At 44.0% G+C, this 19,614-nt stretch overlaps 1 protein-coding gene across 7 annotated transcripts in view; it reads right to left on the reverse strand.

Annotated features, from left to right (window-relative positions):
* Positions 1-18,166, reverse strand: part of PBX1 (PBX homeobox 1) — a 332,130-nt gene extending 313,964 nt beyond the window's left edge. For 3 of the 7 annotated variants that reach the window (XM_051858430.2, XM_051858427.2, XM_051858429.2), the window contains exons 1-2: positions 17,289-18,140; positions 13,907-13,980 (exon numbers count right to left, since the gene is read on the reverse strand). In XM_051858430.2, the coding sequence (XP_051714390.1) occupies positions 13,907-13,980; positions 17,289-17,479 (265 nt within the window). In that variant the 5' untranslated portion in view covers positions 17,480-18,140. Of the gene's footprint in view, positions 1-2,473; positions 2,611-13,906; positions 13,981-17,288 lie in introns of those variants that run through there. The other 4 variants (XM_070077423.1, XM_008264149.4, XM_051858426.2 and 1 more) reach the window with 3 other exon arrangements.
* Positions 18,167-19,614: the final 1,448 nt, after the last annotated feature.

Genomic DNA, 19,614 nt, shown 5'->3' on the forward strand with positions numbered 1-19,614 from the left:
CCTTACCAGCAGAAGGGCTGGGCAGGCCACAGTGAGAAAGCCGTCACCGGCGGTGTCATAAACCTTCAGGAGACAGGCAGTCTAGTGGCACAAGGTCTCCAAGAGCATTATGTTAACTCAATGTCTTCTACCAGCAGGGAGGGAGAGGAAGAAGAGAGAAGGGAGCTGTGGGGAGGGAGGGGATGAATGTGAAAGATGAAGCTAACCATGAAAATTTAATTTGTTAAAATAATGACTAGAGAATGACAGATAATGCACAAATTGTCTACATGCATTTATTGAATACATAATAAATGTGTGTATGACTATATAGATGTATAACTATATATGTGCACCGTGATAAAAATTCCTTCCCGCTTCTAGAAGGCATCATTGTTTGTCTCCGCGCTAGCAAGAACCCTGGAGCACAGAGGTAAATTTCACACTTCCTCTTTGCGCTCCTCCAAGGCAGCTGCAGACCATGTAGCTTAAGCTGCCCAGGTGAGCAAATGTCACAGAATGCCTATTCAGCGGGTGGTAAATTCCAGCCATCTCGGGGAAATGCCAAGTGGTCTCAGGTCACAAGTTTGGCAAATAGCAATTTGGGAGGGGAGTGGCGGGTGGCGGGGTGGGTAGGTCCCAGCAGAGAGGAGGAAGGGAACAAAAGAGAAGGAAAGGGAATGGCAGAAAGGAAATGACCAGGGTTACAGCATTCAAGAGGAGGCAAGAAGGCCAACTATGCAAGGACTCAACCCACGATATTTCTCGGGTCTCCTAAGTTTACAAACTAGAATGCTTTGATTCAGAGAAAACATATTCCTGTATGAACATCCAAGTGGCAATGAATTTAGTTCACAGTCATGACCCCGGCCTTAAGGAACAGTCCAGCCAAGGCGCAGGGCTTTGGGATCTGCTCAGCAGCCCATGGTACAATGATCATGACCATGATTCAGGCCCCCTACTGGGCCATAAGCTCCTTCAGGGTAAGGACCACGAATTACACACATTCACATTCCTCAGTCTGTTTATAGTACATTCACATATATGAGAAGTTTCATAAAGATTCACAAAAGCCATGAACACACCAAAACAGAAGACAGATTCTTCAGTCTCACCATGCCCCCAGAAGGTCTAAAACGAAAGTGGTTAACTGGTGCTTCTCAAATGCAAAACAACAAAAAATGAACCCAGCCAGGGCATCGTTCCACTCTGAACTTCTACGCTGGTCACCCTAGAAAGCACAAGAGTTTTTCCTCATGAGCTCCAGAAAGACAGAGCTCAAAAATACCCAGTGAACACTTCACTTTAGCTTCTGTAACCTCCCCTTAAGAAGGGCCACATTCACAAGGTCACATCATGGGTGAGATTCATTCAGCTGGGATCTTGACAAGACAACCAGTCATGTTTGAATACTGGAGCCCAAATGGAAGTGACTAGAAGCATCCCAATCCAAAACACCCCGTGGATCAGTGGGAGGGTGGGGTGCCCCAGTGAGCATCATTCCTATTCCTCATTAGCACCACTGTTGGTATTATTAGTGCTGCTTTTATATTTTAGTCCAATGTGTGCAACAGTCCAAGGCAGCAAGTGAACTCTCACCCTGCCTAACCCTTCCATTCTCTCCCCTCCAGGGAGCTCCTGAAATGAGAAATCATCCTGTGAAATTCATAATGGGCCTGGTTCTTGAGCTGGTGGATCAGAGCCGGGGCTGCGGGAAATTTATAGAGGAAATTAATTCATAGATTTTCCAAGAAATGAGGGAATTCAACCTTCCCGACTTGCAGCTCTCCCGCATTCATTCAACATAAAGTTTGTGGAGGGTCTGTCTGCCTTAGGAGCGGTGAGGCTGTAGCCGAGCAGTCAGAGAAAAGCTCAAGAATCCCTCTAAGAATAATAATCCCACATCAAGAACATCTTTCCTAGTGTAACTTTCTAAGAAGAAAAATAAAGGAATAGGGCTCAGTCAGGAGCATGATGACAGCCCCTTCCTGCCTGGCTCCAGCAGGCTGGGTGGGGGAGGGGAGGCAGTTTTCTGTGCACCGACAGGCGGGAGCAAGCTACCAAAATCCTCACTCTGTTCGTTGACGACTGGCTAGAACAAGGCCGCTTGAAGTTCCTTTCCACGTTCGTTAAAGACAAGACAAACCGCCGCAGAAGAAAGGAGGTACGTTGGAAGGCCCCGCACAGACTTCAAGCGTTCAAGAAATCAGACCGAGTTTAAGGAAAACAAACCTCAGTGCTGTTTAAAGTACATCAAGGCTCTCTGGGTTAAAACCTTCTCTCCCCAGGGGAAGATGAGCTGAGAGACAGAGGAGACCGGAGGTTTCTGCAGTAACTTCAGATTGCATGATTTCATTCATTTCAATACCACAAAGCCACAACTGGAACACTCACGGAAGACAGAGAACCGACACGGCGCCCACTGAGCAGGGAGCTGCACATTAACATGCGTGTGTGTGAGCGCGCGCGCGCGCACACACACACACACACTCACCCACGTGCTCACAAGCAGCCTCCTGGAATTCACTTCTGTATGCAAAACCACCACCACGGACGTCTGCACAGCACAGGCACTTTGCATACGGAAAGGAAAGCGCCGCTCGGGCGGCCCCGCGGAACAGGCCGTGCAGGCAGGAATGCGCCCTGGGCCCCGCTCCCCGCGGACAGCGCCCTCACGCCCTGCCTCAGAGGCGCCAGTTGGGTGCTCCGTGCTCGTCCTAGCCCATCTCCAGAGCTGGTCCCCTGGGGGTGCGGGGGGGCCCACCACAGAGTGAGGTCAGAGAGGAGCTGGGAGGCAGAGGGGATAGGAACAAGCCTGCAGCCGCGACCAAGGGCGGATCGCCTGCCACTGACCCAGTGTCAAGAGGAGGGGGAAGCATGAAAACTGGCCAAGCGCCCCCCTTCCCAGCCAAATCCCGGGACAGCACTCCCGCTGCCTGCCCCGGCTTCTTGATCCGCGCGGGCGGCCGGAGGAGGCAGACGCGTGGCCTGCGCCAGGCGCTTGGAGAACAGCGCTTCCCTGGAGCGAACAGGCTCTGGGTGCAGCCGCAGCGGAGGCCCGGGGCCCGGTGCGGCGCGGGCGGGCCGAGGGGGCCGAGCTGCTGGCGGGCGCTCCGGAGTGTCCCCAGTGCTGCGGCGCGTGAGCCCGCCACAGACTTGCGAGGGCTGGCGGCCTCCCTGGGCCTCTGCTTTGAAAGGCTAATTGTGCCGGTCTTGCCGCCAAGACCCAGGCGCCCGGCTCCCAAGGCCCAGCTCTCTCGGGCATGAGGAGCCGGTCTAAAAAGGGCCTCTGGATTCAGCACATGGCCATGTGGTTTGCCACCCGACCCCCGCACGGAGCCTGACTTCGCAAAGTTTATTTTGTGATGCTGCTCCTCCAATTCCGTCTAAACAGCTCCGATGTTCCTCTTGCCCATCGCTCTGAGCGAACATACTCTCTGAAATCGGGTGTTTGCGTTAACGGGCTTTTTCTTTTTCTCTTTTTCCGCCCCCTTTTCCCGTCTCCCTTAATTGGCCTCAGGCCGAAGCCGCTTTACTTTATTCCGCACGTGACTTGGTTCCATCTCAGGCCTTCCTATTCCGCACACAGCACCAGGCATTTCCCTCGCAAGGGGTTGGGGATTACAGGCACCCTAGCAAGGAGACCACACAAAGCACAGCTGTGCCTGCACGGCCCGCTCTTTGTTTTTAAATGTTTATTAATGTAAGCAGGGTGCGAGGCCCTGGAGCCTCCACATGCAAATACAGTAGGGAGGAATTAAGGTCTACACCCTTCTATCCACAGAGCGGGTCTTTCCCGGGCGAGCTAGGCCTGGCTCATCTGGAGGGTCTCTGAAAGGCTGGCTTTGTCAGGTACAAAAGGGAAATGCAAAGTTTCCATTCCACTAATAATGGTCATGATTAGGAAGATTCTTGTCCAGTAGGAACAACACTGGACGTCTCCAAAGGCCTAAAGCCATCAGACAAAAAAAAAAAAAAGGGACTACACTCTCAGGGCCTCCCCCCAGGCCTATCGCCACAGGCCAGCAGGTAAATTTATTCCTTTAAACTACTGGCAGACTCAACTTGTCTCGAGGCAAGCCAAATGTATACACCTTCTCCCAAGTACTGACCATGCTTTCTTAAGGAACACCGAAACACCTCTTTAAATGTCCTCACTTTTAAGTTTCCAGAAACCTCACGTTTAGGTAGGTGGGAAACAAGTTATCAGTATTTCTGTGCAAGCAAATGGTGAACAAGTGGCACTCCAAGGATTCCAAGATTGAAAATCAAAGCCAAACTTCCTAACTTGGGTTCCACCGTAGGAACTCGAAGAGGCATCCTGCACTTGCACCCATAAATCTTCCCATTTTTTTTAAGCTCCAGTCTAACATTCGATTGGTATAAAAATACTACGCAAACATTATTTGCATTCAGTCCTGAAGTCAACAAAGTGGATTAACCTGGGACTGGACTCCAACCAGTCTTGTAAATGTGATGCTGAATGCTTCCATAATATAAATTTTTTAAATTCCACTAATTTTTCCCCTCCCAGTGTGCCTTCTCCAATTCAGCTTGATTGATGGAGGAAGCTTTAACACCACCACAACCAGTTTTATGTGACTGTCTAGAGAAGATACAAGGACTCAAGGATAAGTCAGAACTGCCCGAATGATGAAAGAGAACTTTTATAAATGCTCCACCTGCCTCCCCTCCTGAATCTAGGCCTTGGCAGGGACCATGTTGGGGCTGATGACCCAAGGAACATGAGGTCAGATTAATGGCACCATAGAGACACCCATTCCATGGACGTGGAAACCTGAGACCAGGATGTTAAACGGTGTTCTCAAAACAACTTATTAACTTGGGAGCAGTCCGCAACAGGCCTCAGAACTCCCCATGCAGGGTCCAGCAAGCAAAACCTTTTGTCACCACCTCCCTGGCCCCCAGGGAGTCCTCTGTCCTTGTTTCACTGTATTCTAACTGAAGACAGCCCGCTCACTCTATTTTAGGAAACATTTTAGATTCTGCTATGGATAAGGAAACAAAGCAGAAAATCAGGAGTCATGGAAATACAGTAGAAAAAAACAGATTGGGTGATGTAGGGGAGCCACCCCATCCTGGCTCCCAGTAGTGACCTCAGAGGATGCAGTGCCAGTAAGAGATGCCTCAGATAATGCTTTATTCTGGAACATGGCTATCCATCAGGAACCAATTTCCATTGCTACAGATCTACCAGATTAAGTCTGAGTAGAGAACAACCATGTGTCTTCCTCAGAGTGCAAAATCGCTGCCAAAAAAAAGGAACAAAACAAAGACTTGTGCCAAAACAACCATTGACGGCTGTGTAGTCCAATATGGCGGCGACTCATCCCATGTGGCTACTGAGCACACAAAGCATGACTTGTCCACATCAAGATGTGCTGGGAATGAGAAACACACGATGACTTTCAACATCTAATTTAAAAAAAAATGTAAAATAACTCATTGATGATTTTTTTTTGACAGGCAGAGTTAGAGAGAGAGACAGAGAGAAAGGTCTTCCTTTAACGTTGGTTCACCCCCCAAATGGCTGCCACGGCCGGCACTGCGCCGATCCAAAGCCAGGAGCCAGGTGCTTCCTCCTGGTCTCCCATGTGGGTGCAGGACCCAAGCACTTGGGCCATCCTCCACTGCCTTCCTGGGCCACAGCAGAGAGCTGGCCTGGAAGAGGGGCAACCGGGACAGAATCCGGCACACCCAACCGGGGTGCCAGCGCCACAGGCGGAGGATTAGCCTAGTGAGCCACAGCGCTGGCCTCATTGATGATTTTTACGTTGATTAGATGAAGGAAATGTTTTAGTTCATTTTGGTTCAGTAAGATGTATAATAAAGTTAATCCTACCTTGTTTCTTTTTACTTTTTTGAATTTGAAATTACCAGTGTGTTCACTGAGCAACACCACTGTTGTATTGGGTTCTCTCCTGAACTCCAGGATAATGGGAGGAGGCTGTGAGAGTGTGAAGGTGCATTTTGAGCTTTTTCTAAAACCTTTTTTCTCCCACGCAGAAACCTAGTTAACATAAAGTGGGGTCAGCAAGCAGTTTGGTGAACCACCGAAATTACTCAGCAGTTAGGAAGAAATCCAACCTGCACAAGGCCAATTTGATAAGAGAGGTAGTCAGTCCTTTGCTATGTGGTTTAAAAACAATAACAGTAGTTGCCACACACTGAGCAACTCATTCAACCATGTGCTTTATATTACTGTCTTTTTAAAGCAACCCTATATAGTAGGTATTATTATCTTCTCTACGCGGAAGAGGAAACTGAAGCCCTGTTAAATCAAGTAACTTAGGAATGTTATACAACAAGCTAAGATCTGACCTAGGCTGGTTTGACTGGAAGTCCATGTGCTGTCTCTGTCATACTAGACTGCTATCCAGAAAATTCTCTCATCTTTTTCAAAAGTGTCTTTTTCTCCAGGAACCTGATCACTGAAATTCTAGTGTTATGAGAGTCATTCCTTTGACTTGTTTTTCTTTCTCTTTAAAATGCTAATTGTTCTGAGAGGTTTCAAAATAAGTCCTAATTATGCATTTTTCAAGTCAAATAAGTTTATCAAGTTTCTTTTTTCTTATAATATGTACTGACCAAAGAAGACAAAAAACAAAGTAAAGTCCCAAACATGGTGAAAAATGGAGTCCTGGCAGTAACTTATTGGCATTTACAATATGACTTAAGATTGCACTTGCTGCACTAATCAAACTTTTTACATTAAATATGTACAGGGTTTTTCTTTCCTTTTGTGATATGGAGGTATCAATTACACCTCCAAAAAAAAATAAATAAATAAAAGAAAGAAAGGAAAGGAAAGGAAAGGAAAGGAAAGGAAAGGAATGCACACGGCAATGATGAAAAGTTCCACAGTTCCTCAATATCTAAACACAAATTAACGATGCAGCATATGCATCCTATATCCGGAGGAATGTCCACACACAAAAGCTGCCTGCAAATATTCATAGCAGCATTACTCATAATAACCAAAAAGTGGAGACAACCTCATGATTCAGCAACGATGAACGCCTAAGCAAAATGTGGTATATCCACTACAATGGAATATTATGTGGCCACAAAAAGGAATAAAGAACTGATATGTGGCACAGCATGGATGACCCTTTAAAACATGCTAAGTGAGAGAAGCTACTCTCACAATGCCATAGGTAGTATGATTCTATTTGTGAAATGCCCAGAATAGGCAAAATTCATAGAAACAGAAAGTAGATGAGCAATACCAGGTGGTAGTCAAGGAGGGGAGGAGGAACTGATGTAAGGGGTACCAGGTTTGGGGTGGAGGGTATGTAAAGGTCCAAAAATCAGACTGATCAGTGCAGAGCTTTGTAAGATACTAAAAACCTGTAAGTGGGTAAACTTCATGGTATAGGAGATACAACTCAAGAAAGTTATAAAAAACATAAAGAAAAAGTCTGCTATGTATCAAGACTGTCCTTATGACAAAGGTAGTATTTTTCCTGAATAAGAAAGAAATTAGGAAGGCAGAAAAGGTCAAGTAGTCCTCAACTCACGTGAGGCTGCTTTTCCTGCTTTGAGGCACTGTAAGTTGAATGGATGAGCCCATGTATTTCCAGAAAGAAAATATTTTTAACTATGATTGCACAATGACCACAGTTGCTGATGGTAAGAAAAATGCTGTTGCTAATATATGCAAGTCTAGCTTTTCAGGTGGATGTTGTCCTATTTGTGGATAATTAAAAACCTTTGTCTCTGCTCTTACCCATTTTCTTCTTCCCTCCTCTTCCAACCTAGTCCCAGCCTTTTGGTCAGATACAGCTAATTCTCACTTTAAGAGAATGGTGAGAGAAACAAAAGAAAGCAATTCTTAAAATCAGCATTTTTTTGTCTCTTTTCAGCACAGAATCACAGAGACTTGGAGTTGGCTGGGTCTTTAGGGACCATCTGGTGTAAGCTTCTCTTTTTCATGTAAGAAAACAAAGCCAGGAATAATAAAAGCTAACAGTTATTGACTATTTACTCAATGCCAGGCCTAGTAATTTACATGTATTACCTTATTTAAACAACCCTCTAAGATAGGCCCCACCATGATCTCCGGTTTTTATAGATAAGGAAAATGAGGCAGAGAGAGGTTTAGGAACTTGTATAGGGCCACACAGTTAAAAGGTAGCAGATCTGGGATGCACACACAGGGAGTCTACACTTAGAGACTAAGTCTTAACCTATAATACAGTTCCTCCTAAAATTATTTAAGCAATTTGTCTATGGTTTTATAGCTACTTAGTGGTAGGTCTAGAACTAGCATGGGTTTGAGACATCCACCTCAATTCCCACTCTAATGACAAAAGCTTCAATGGGAGATATAGTTAAAACTATAGCTTAAACCAAAAAGGGTGAATTCTCCAGACATCACGATCTTGATTTTTACCAGTAACTGAGATGGAAAGAGAGCTGTCAGAGGTTGGAGAACCTTTGGGTGAGTCACTTCTGACCTTATTCGGCCAATAATGGGAGATAGATTTTATAATCTTATCCTATGGCTGCATTTTCCTCACTGGGAATCAACCTGCCAGGTTCTGAGAAGGAACAGCCCTGAGAGGCAGATGGGACAAAAACTGTCATCACAGCAACAACTCATGAGAGATGAAGATATGTGTTTCTTTGACCTGAAAGAGTTAATGCAACAACACGCTAAGAAGTGGAATGGGATATGCATCCTGAGATAATTGTTATAGAAAATAAGGCATCTTTTATTTATATAGCCCAGGGAGCATAATGCACTTGCAAACAACTTATTAATCTTCTATTTATTTATCAAGTATTGCATTCCTTAAATCTCACCACACCATTTCGGGTAGGGGGCAGGGATGATGGCAGAATTATTATATTCCGCTAAACCAGGTTAAGACAAATCAATGGAGTCACAGGCAAACAGGTAAAACCACCTTTGAAGCTGGACCGGACACTGCCTCTATCATGTGGTACTTTAGATGCTTTTTCATTTTAAGGAAAAGCAATAAAAATATATTTGGATTCACCTCACCAAGTTCAAACATGACAGCATCCATCCAGAAGACGTTTGAAACCAAAATTATGGAGAGTTTCCTAAGGCACACACGTAACCTATGTCTTAAAGGAAGCCAGAGTTATTCTTTAAATTAAAATGCTTTTCCTACTTAAATATGCTCAAAATTGAGAGTTTGGATTTGTTTGCTTGTTTGTGGTGGTGGGGGCATTTTTGTAACTATGCCAACAACAACAACAACAGAAAGTTCATGAATGTCAACAGAATACAAAGCTAAAGCAGTGGAAAAGGCCTGGCCCCCGCAGGGAGCAAAGTACATCAGCTACCGCCCCCCTGGCGGCCCAGAGCGCAGCCTGCAGCCCGGCCTGGGAGGCACAGGCTCACACCTCAACTCTTAAGCCCTTAAGCTCCCGCTTTTCACATTTCTCTCGGTCTTGACCCTCCAAAAGTCCTCTTCCAGATTCCTCAGCATAAACCAAGTCTCTCTCTCCCCTGTCCAAGCCCTGCAGACAGTCTTACTATATGTATCAATGACAACAGGTTTCCAAAAAGCTAACTTCTGGTGGCTGTGAGGAACTGCTCATTGCAACATCTTCTCCGCTTTTCAGAAGCTGGCATTTTCCTGAACTCATTTCTGAAACTGGGGTACACAATAGTGACCAGAGAGAAGGGACATTTCTCATCACTAACTCATCTCACATTGCGATCTCTCGGAGTCACGTTATTGTAGGTCTACAGCTTGCATCCAGATTATAATAAATAATAGAAATGAACCACATTATTCCTCTTTAACACACTGCTTAGCCTGAAAGGTGGCAATCAAAGAAATCTGCCTTGAAACTTCATTTTAGTGCATCCCCCTTTCTCTGCTCAGCCCCTTCCACCATAAAAAAAAAAAAAAAAAAAAAAAAGGACCGAGTTCTACAGCAAGAAACTTTTTGCATTTGCCTGCTATACAAGGGCTTTTAGGAAAAGTCACTCCTGCCCTTTATCCCAAAAAGAATCTGATCAGAAAGTGCCCTAAATTGTCTAAAGTCATTTCGCTCCTATTCTAGTCAAGGCCAACTGATACTATAGAATTATTCCTCTGCAATATATGGGTTCCCTCCATACTAATCCCCATATACACAGATATATATAGATACAGACACACACACACACACACACACAGGAACACACAAATTATTCTCCAGTGCTTTAGAGAGGAAAAGCGTAGAAGTCCCATAAAATAACTGCTATATTAAAAAGCAGCAGCAAATAAGAATAAGGGAAGGTGTCATTCGTGAAATACGGTAGTAGACTTAGACACACACACACACAGACACTACAGTTCTGTGATGGGGGTGTTAATTGAACACAGAGAGAAAAAGAAAGAACAAAAGGGTGTTAAAGAAGCAAAAATAATTTTAACCTCCTCCAGTTATTTAACTTCAGTATAGACAATATGCAGAGGAAAACTGGCTGAAAAGTGCCATTTATAGCCATTTAATTCTAAAATTAAAAACTATTCACAACAATTGCAGCTATTCATTGCTATCTATAAATATTCTTCTTAGTAAGTGATATCTAATTTTTTTATGTTTTTCCAATTCTTAAACTCACATGACTTTGACACAGAAGTGAAAAAAAATTAAGAGTGTTCAAAAGTATGTTTAAGGTCTTTTCAAGAAATGCAGTAAGTTTGACTCATTTTTTTCCTTTTCTTCCATCCCGCCAATTCCATTACCACCATATATAGATGTATATATGTAACATAGCCAATTGCTAGTATATCAGAAGACAAGGAATGGTCCTTAAAAACAAAAGAAAATGCGATATTAAGTGGTTCAAAATTCTCTAAAAGTCTCTATGTTCTCACAAGAAGCAGCAGATAAAAGCCACATCTGAAATGCACATTGCTATATGTCTTAAAGGATTTTTCTTGCTGTGGTTTGAGTTTTGGCACCCAAGTAATTTGCTAGCATTCTTTTTTCTTGGCATTTAGTTTTTTAAAAAGCAACAAAGTATCAAAATAAAAACTTACCCACACTCTGAAGCAAGAAGACACATGGGTTTTTTTTTTTTTTAATATCCCACAGTAATTTCTGATTTAAATACCCATCAATCAACTGTAATTTACACGGTGCTGCCTACTTTGGGTTTTATGCACATGTGTTGTTGTTTTTTTTAAGTTCCAAAATGTTAGTGAGACAACTTAGCTAGCTTTCCTATTTACTTTTGAGTCTTCCAACTAAAATCGTTAATAAAAACCAAAAGTAAAAGCAGCAACTGAATGCAATTAGCAAGCCCCTCTCCAGAGCTCTACCTAGGTGAGCCAAACATGTGAACTTCCAACAGGAATACACAGAGCACACCCTCAACGGAGTCACCTCAACAATACTTGATGTGGAAGTTCAGAAACCATCGTTAAATGCCAGGGGGCTTGAAAGTAAGAGGAAAAGTCCCAAACAACAAAGGAACTTAGGTGAGCTGATCACTCAAGCGATCTTTTCACTAACTCTGTAGCAAGAGGGGAAAAAAAAAAAGTGCCTGCAACTTTGCAGACACATTCACTGCCTGCAAGTTTTTTAAGCTATGCTGGCACAGAGAAGGAGCATTGGGCAGATCCTGAGTAACCGAGCAATCGTGCTGTAAAATCAAAGGGTTCTTTTCAACATAGCACTGTTGACTCCTACCTTTAATGCAACACGCAACATGCTGGGAGAGGTTTCTTCCGTCCCTCAGTCCTTCCAACTCACAAGTTGAAAAGGGAAGAAGGCTTTTTTTTCTTTTTATCTTTTTTTGCTTTCACCCAAAGGTGCCCTCTCAATGCAAAATTCTGGGATGGGGGGAGGGGGTGTGCAGTTACCCCATAAGACATAGGGCAATGATCCTTATTGTTTCAATTTACATTATTTGATAAACTTCCTAAAAAAAATTAGCCTAGAAACAGCACACAAAACCCTTAGGTATTTAAAAAAATATATCAAAACATTAAATGTGTTGACACAGAATTTTAAAAACAAAATGTTATCCAAACACATATGAAACCTTCAGAGTATTGTTTTGACCAATGCAATTGCTGCACATCACCATGCTTTAGCCAATATGAACAAGGAGCAAACTCTTTAACCCACACCTGAACCGGATCTCCATTCACACCCACCCACTTTGATCTACTGCCTCAGTAGGTTTTAATTAGGAGACTAGAATTAAACACTTTGGCCACAATGTACATTGAAGTGTCCTGACAGGCTTCCTTTCAGCAAAAACCTTACAAAGTGTCTTCAAAAAAAATAGATTCTCCTTAGTCCAAACGATCACATATGCCTTTATATTTTGAGTCCTCATTTTACGAGCCACAGATCAGCAGGAGCTCATACTGTATTAGACACAAATTCCAACAAACCAAATATTCAAAGTAAAAAAGCATCAGAAAGCAAAGAAGAAAATGAGAAGAAAGAAAGAAAGGAGAGAAGAGGAAAAGAACATGTATACACACTTGGGTCTCCTCTGCGCTAATAGAAAAAGACCCTAAAAAGTGTGACAAACTGAAAAAAGCTCTTTTGATATCTGAAAGCACAATCCATAAATCTCTTAAAAGGTGTCTCACAGCTAAAATAATGCAATTAATAGCTTGGCAATAAGGGTAGGCTCTGACAAGGCAACCTGGAAGGCTTAAAGGGCTGACCACCACTACTCAGGTGCTTTGTGTAAAACGTAAGGAGCAACACAAACAACGTTCAACAAAGGAGCTGCTCACTAATTTTACCTACATTTCAAGTCCCAAATAATTACATAGTCAATCAACAGTCACATCTTGAAACTATTTATTTTTGCAAAGGAAAAAGCTCTCAAAAAGAAAGCCTGTCTGTGTTCTCCTCCCCCCTTTTATGTGTAACTATCAATGTATATCAACCGGGCATGCAATCATATTTATTGTCACTTTCATTCATGTCATGCCCTTGCTTATATGGTTTAGATATGAATTATTGACTGTTACACTCCTTGTTGTAAAAAATAAATAAATAAATAGAATGGCAGGTCCTTTGCACTGCCTTGAAGCCAGTAAGTCAGAGCCCAGCAGAAGCTCCGCTTTCTCTAACCACCCCCTCATCTTTATGCCTTGGTTTCAGATTGCCTCCTTAACTCTTTCTTCTTACAAGGGAGAGATTTACCCACTTTGGAAAATTAAGGATTAAAGTAAACAAACAAGAGGATGTTGCTAAATGTCCTTCCCAGAGCATCTGTTGTTTAAGAACACCTCTGATTGATGACTGCTATTTTTTAATTGTTGCTTTAAAATTTAAATGCCCTCCTGGGATGTGTTATAAGTGTGTTAGTCCATGATATGAGGTCTAGAAAGTAGAAAGACAACAGAGGGAGTGATCTCCTGGCAGTATACTCTCCTAAACCAGCGATTCCCCTAGCAATAAAATCACAGGCCACGCACATACCGATAACCTAAGGTTGTATAGCGCTTTCTACAAAGGTATTGGACAGCAGTCTCTGTGGAGAAACCTCTAGTCTGCTGCTTTGTGTAATTACAAGGGAGAAAGGAAAGGAAACTTTACACAGTTTACCATCCCCATGCCCAACTCCAAAAACACTAAGGTTTAAAATATGGGCCAAAACATATTCCTTCTGGAAGTGGACTTTTACTTTCATATTTTTCTGCACAGGTAAAGCACCCTATAAGTTTCCTTTCAGAAACTGTATTTTAGGCCCAGTTTTAAAAAGGCTAGGAAAAGAGTTAAGGGAAATAAACCAATAATCCATGACAATAACTGTCAAAGTAAGGACTTCTACTGAACATGCGATCAATCCTGGTAACACTTTTATTCTGAAATTGTAATATTTAAATAGGAATGAGACTGCTGGTCGAATGATTCAGTGGCCAAAGAAAATGCTAAAATGTTGGAATGTCATTCCTACCTGTTTTTTCTTTGATTTCACACAACACATTAAACAAGGCGGGCTTCATTCTGTGGCAGTTTAATGCATGTTTTCTGCAAGAAAAAACAACAACATGATAGCTTAGGTGGACTCTCAAGATCAAACTGCTGATGATGTACAGGAGGGCAAATCTGAACATTTAGCCAAAATTATATACCCAGCAAACTCTGTGACACGCTTCAATTGTTTTTATGACTTAATATACAGAGTCCCGCCGTAGAAAAAGAAATAATGTTAATTAGCAGAGAGAGAGCAGGGATTTAACTACAGAACAGAACTAACCTAAATTATGCTCATTTAGGGACAGTTTTTTTTTTTTTAAGTAGTTTAATCAAAGTGCGATTCTTAAGCCAATAATCCTACCCAGGACAATGAACACAGCAAAGCCAAATGCATAGGTTAACAGTTTTGTATAATCTATGCAACGACCACAGCCTAGGAGCTGTCTGCCTCTCGGTCTGTGTGTTTTCAAATTTAATTCATCCATGTGTTCGAATTCATTCCGCAGATGCCCCTGTATTCTCATAAACACAAGATGCTTGAAAGGTCTTCTGAGTAGAACTGTCAATTTATAAAATTTCAGTCCCCAAGTTAAAGAGTATGGAAATGCATTGCCAGGGGGCAAACATACCCATATGGGGAATAAATTCATTTCTCTGTGTTCACATTACGCCTCTTGTGCACACACCGCTTATTTGCAGGTGTTGAAATTCAATTATTTACAATTAGGATCTTGCACCCATTGGGGAAAAAATAAATACAATTTTGCCTTTTAGATTAGTGATTTACCTGGTGTGTGTCTGTGTGTGTGCGTGTGTGCGCGCGTGTGTTTGTATTCGGACTGATCTTGAGGAACAAAACAATATCTTTCCTTCTGTTTTATTATGGAATCACTTAATAGAATGATACTATTTTGGAAACAAAATACTGATCATATCAGCTATCTGTTAAAGGAATTCTGTTTACTAAGTAAAATTAATATCCAGAGATAACTGGAAACCCCTGGCACTCAAAACACATGTAATTCTGGTTTTGAAATCCCTTTGAAAGTTAAATAGAAAAAAAAACAAAAATACACACACATCCTCTTGAAGAACAGAGATCAGAAGCATGTTGTATATGCTGTGTAACAGGGGAGTCTAAACTCAAAATTCAAGAGTATCAAAATGAACACATACATTGTATCTAAAATACTAACAGCTTACTTTATAAACAATAAATATACATTTCTGAGGTGCAACTAGGAAAAGATGAAAAGTACACCCTTTATATTGTTTAACCTAAAAGAAGGCTGAGTGCCATTAAGTCAGTTCTCATATGGGGTGAAAAAAGGTGGGAAAGACTGGGTCTTTTAAAATAGTTTTCATTAATTGTATTCTAACACACAGGCCCAAATGCACACAAAAATTCCCACAGAGCTAGATGAAAATATTGCATGGCTACAGCACACTAATGGGGTTACAGAGGGAGAACTGAAAATTTCGCCAACCCCAAATTGCATCTGCTCTCTCTCAATATCTCAGCCATTAAAAGGGGGGCACCCAGTGAGCTCTGGGGAGCCCTCAGTTTCACAAGAAAGAGACGGACTACATATCACAGAAGTAGGGGCATCTATTCCTCCTGGCCACTTCCACTTCATAAACTTAATATTAAACCAGTTTATTGCTGTATCTGAGTGATTTTTTTCTGGAACAATATAATGCAGAAATCTATTCTAATTCAAAAGAAGTGCCAGGGGGAAATCTTATATTTAACATACCTAATAGCTTTTCTTCAGATAATAAAATTCAGAAAGAACATCAATTATTAAAAAAAATCTTTTCCTCTCTATTTAAAAAATATAATAATAAACTAGTCCCCAAGTCTTTGAAGCTTTCCAAGTTTTCAGACACCCATGAACCTCAGTACTTCTGAGTTTACATGTTGCATGTGCTTGTAGCTAAAATAAGAGTGCAATTCACAACATCTAGGCTCTGTGCTGCTTCCTCTCCTTTTCTCAGCACAAATTCCTATTTCCCATGGACAAAAATCACATATGATGATGTCTTCTCCACATCATGAAGTCACTGAAGGTACAAGAATTTTATATACACATGTAAAAAATTTTCAAAGCAAAAAAAAAAAAAAAAAAAAAAGAACCACTGTGGAGATTTAACCCAGCCGGGTAATTGTACAGACATTTGTAGCATTTTGATATTTAAAATGCTTGCTTTTGAGTTTGGCCTTGGGTGAGCAGTTAGTGGGGGTGGCCCTGAGCCTGTGTTTTATTTTGAAAGGGAATGGACTGTGAAATCCTAGAGAAGAGAGCTGTATACCTGGAAGTGGACTAAGTTAAGAAGCTACACAGTTCCTTTATTACGAGTTCTTAATGAAGATCTTCATGTCCTATGGTACTGGAAGACATGAAATTCACACAGGCTTTCATTTCTGTTCTGTTGCATACTAAGTGGTCCAGAAAGGAGCATGGAGAAGAGAGCATGCTTGAATGCTGGGGCCCCTCTCCCCTTTTTAAAGGACCGTGCATAGCTGTCTCTGTCCGGGAAGGTCAGCAGAGCGACTCCAATTAGGAGACAATAAAGTTAAACTAAAAATCCGAGTCTCCCCAAACTAACAAATACGCCTGGAAACAAAATCGTCTTTTCTTCTTCTCCATTAGCGGCTGCTTTTTTTTTTCTTTTCTTCTTTTTATTTTTGAAAACAGAATTAAGTGAATGCAAAAATATTTTCTGGATAGCTGACAACTACTGACAAAGAAATATCCTGCTTTTGTTTTGTTTTGATTCGGTCTGAGAGGGTAGGAGAGAATCGAGAAAAGACAAAAAATTTATTCGGAGGGGTAAGTCGAGAAAGAAAATTAAAGTCGCCGAGTTAGGTAAGGAGGCAACTCAATTTGCAAAAAAAAAAAAAAAAAAAGTGTTGTCGGGACATTGCATTTTGTATCGCGTCGGAGCCCCTGGCCAGGAAGCTGGGGCGCCGGGCTGGGAACTTGACAACCGTGCTGTGCCTCCTACTTTGGCGAGCGGCGCCCAGCGCGGAGGGCCGGCCGCTCTCGGCGTGCCTGGGCGTGTGCGGGTCCCTGCGGCGGCCGCTGCCCTCGCGCTCGCACGCGCACACACGCACCCTGCACAGCCCCAGCCCCGCGCGGCCGCCACACTTTCGATAACAACGCGCCGGCCGCCGATCCTGCTCCTCCGCCCCGCGCTCGCTTGTCAAAACGGTTAGAGAAAGAACATTTAGCAAGGAAGCGCCGCGCGGATTCGGTCCCTATTGTTTGCCCCCGCGAGAGGCAGAAACACACCACACACACACACACACACACACAGGAAAAAAAAAAAAAGGAGAAGAAAAGCCTCCATCTCACCTGGCCTGCGCCTCATCCAAACTCTGGTCTGTGATGGTCATGATCTGCTGTAAGATGTCTCCAATGTCCTGCTTCCTCCCGCCCTCCCCCTCGGTCCCGCCGGCCCCGTCCTGCAAGTGCTGGGACAGGCCGGGGTGCCCGGCCATCCCGACCCCAGCGTGGGAATGCATCAGCCTGGGCTGCTCGTCCATCTCCGAAGGCTGCGGCAGCCCCGGGCGCTTCCTCCTCTGCTCCTCGGCTCGGCTCCCGGGAAGCACCGAGGCTTTTTATGCTTCAGGCTGTCTTCAGATCCTTGGCAGGATAAACAGGGAAGGGGAGAGAAGAAGACCAAAAGAAGAAGAAGAAGCAGAAGAAGAAGAAAAAAAAATCCCTTTGCCTCTTTGGAGGATGGTGGGGGGATGGGGAGCGGGGGGTGGGGGGCGTGGAGGGGTTGCGGGGTGAGGGTGGGGGTAAGGGCTGGTTGGGGAAAGGGTGTTGACTCCGAAAAAAAGCGAGAAAAAATAAACCACCTTCCCACTTGGCGAAAAGAAATCAGAGCTGGCTTTTGGTTTTGCAGTCCGGTCTCCTTTGCGAGGCAGCAATGGGCTCCCGGCGCTTAAATCTGTGGCTTAATCCTTTTGCAAATAGGCATTGATCGGGAGAAAGGAGAGGAAGGCAGGGGGATTGCAATGCAAACTTTCCCCCCCGCCCCCCGCGGCCCCCCACCCCCACTCCGGGCCGGAGCGAGCTCAAAGGGGGTGGGCTGTTGCCAGCGCCAGATCTCCCCCAGCCGCGGCGGCAGGCAACGCACAGGCGCTCTCCTCCTCCGCGCTCGGCAAACTCCGGCAGCCCCGGCAGCCTCCTGCTTTTGTTTAGCTCGGGCTCAGGACTCCAGAAACATATACAGAAAAACCACAGCCTGCGAGGAGGAGGAGGAGGAGGAGGGGGAGGAGGGGGAGGAGGAGGAGGACGAGAAGGAGGAGAGGGGAGGGGGCCGAGGCGAGGGGGGAGGGGCGGGGAGGAGGAGGGAGGAGGGCGCGGGGCCACGCCCCCGATCCCTGATTGGCTAGCCTGGCCAAGACGGGCCCCTCCTCCCCTACTTTGCGGGCTGCGCCGCCTCCTCGGCCTCCTTCTGCTCCTCCTCGCCCGGCGCCCTGTCAATCAGAGTCCAGAGGAGGGCCGGGGAGAAGGCCGAGCTAATACCCGGGCTCCAGTCCTTAAAGGTGCCGCGGTGCCGCCGCTCCGGCTCCATGAGTCACTTTCCACTTTTCTCGCCTGCCTCGCTCAGGTTGCGTCCTTGAGGAAAACGTGGCTCCGCTTAGATGCGGACGTTGGAAATGAGCACGAGACGGCACAGACGGTGCGGGTCTCCCCTCCCCTTCCCTGGTTTCTTTAGTTGCAACAGTGCCATTTAGAACTGGACTCTGAAATCCTGACACCTCGGGGCGGCTGCTAAGAGCCAAAGTTAGGAAACACAGTCAAACTCCAGATAATTAATTATGACCTGTAATAAGTGGCAGATGTAACAATAGGTGACTTAAAAAAAAACTATCATTGTAGAGTTGAAAACAAGAGCATGCTGAGTTATGAATTATGAAACAAAATAATGCTGAAGGAAAAAAAGATTAATAAGTAAGTTCACCAAACGAAACTCATGCAGCATTTCTGTCTCTTCCCCCTGAGGGAAATTAGTTATTCACGTAATAAAGAAATGCATTATCAGAATCTAGTTCTAGTTTTTAATATAATCTTATAAGCATTAGTAACCAGGAGACGTGAACAGACATTTATTGAGTGCCTACTATGCACCAAGTAATTTACATGAGTTATTTAATCTCCAAGACATCTCTGGGAGTTATGGATAATTATTTCCATTTTACAGGAAGGGAACTCAGAAAGGTTAAATAACTTGTCCAAGGTCCACGGTTATTAAGTGTCGAAGTGGGAATTCAAACCCAAGTGTGGCTTCCTCCAAAGGCCTGAGGTTTTAGCTGTGCACCTTCACCAGTCTGTTACAAGTGCTCAACTGGTGAAATGAGTTTTGGACATGTTGGCCATCTAGAAACTTAAGGTGCTTGAAGGTTTCCTATTTCTGAACTGGCATACTGGTGCAGCAGGTTAAGCTGCATCCCATCTTAGCACCAATTGGCCTCCCAGTTGCTCCCCTTTAGATTCAGCTCCCTGCTAATGCACCTGAGAAAGCAGCCAAAGATGACCCAAGTGCTTGGCCCTCTGATCCATGTGGTATACCCTGATGGAGTTCTGGGCTCGTGGCTTTGGCCGGAACAACCATGGCAGTTGAGGGCATTTGGGCAGTGAACCAGTGGATATAATCTATCTGTCTCTC

Source organism: Oryctolagus cuniculus, chromosome 7 (assembly GCF_964237555.1).
Source record: "Oryctolagus cuniculus chromosome 7, mOryCun1.1, whole genome shotgun sequence".
Classification (NCBI taxonomy): domain Eukaryota; kingdom Metazoa; phylum Chordata; class Mammalia; order Lagomorpha; family Leporidae; genus Oryctolagus; species Oryctolagus cuniculus.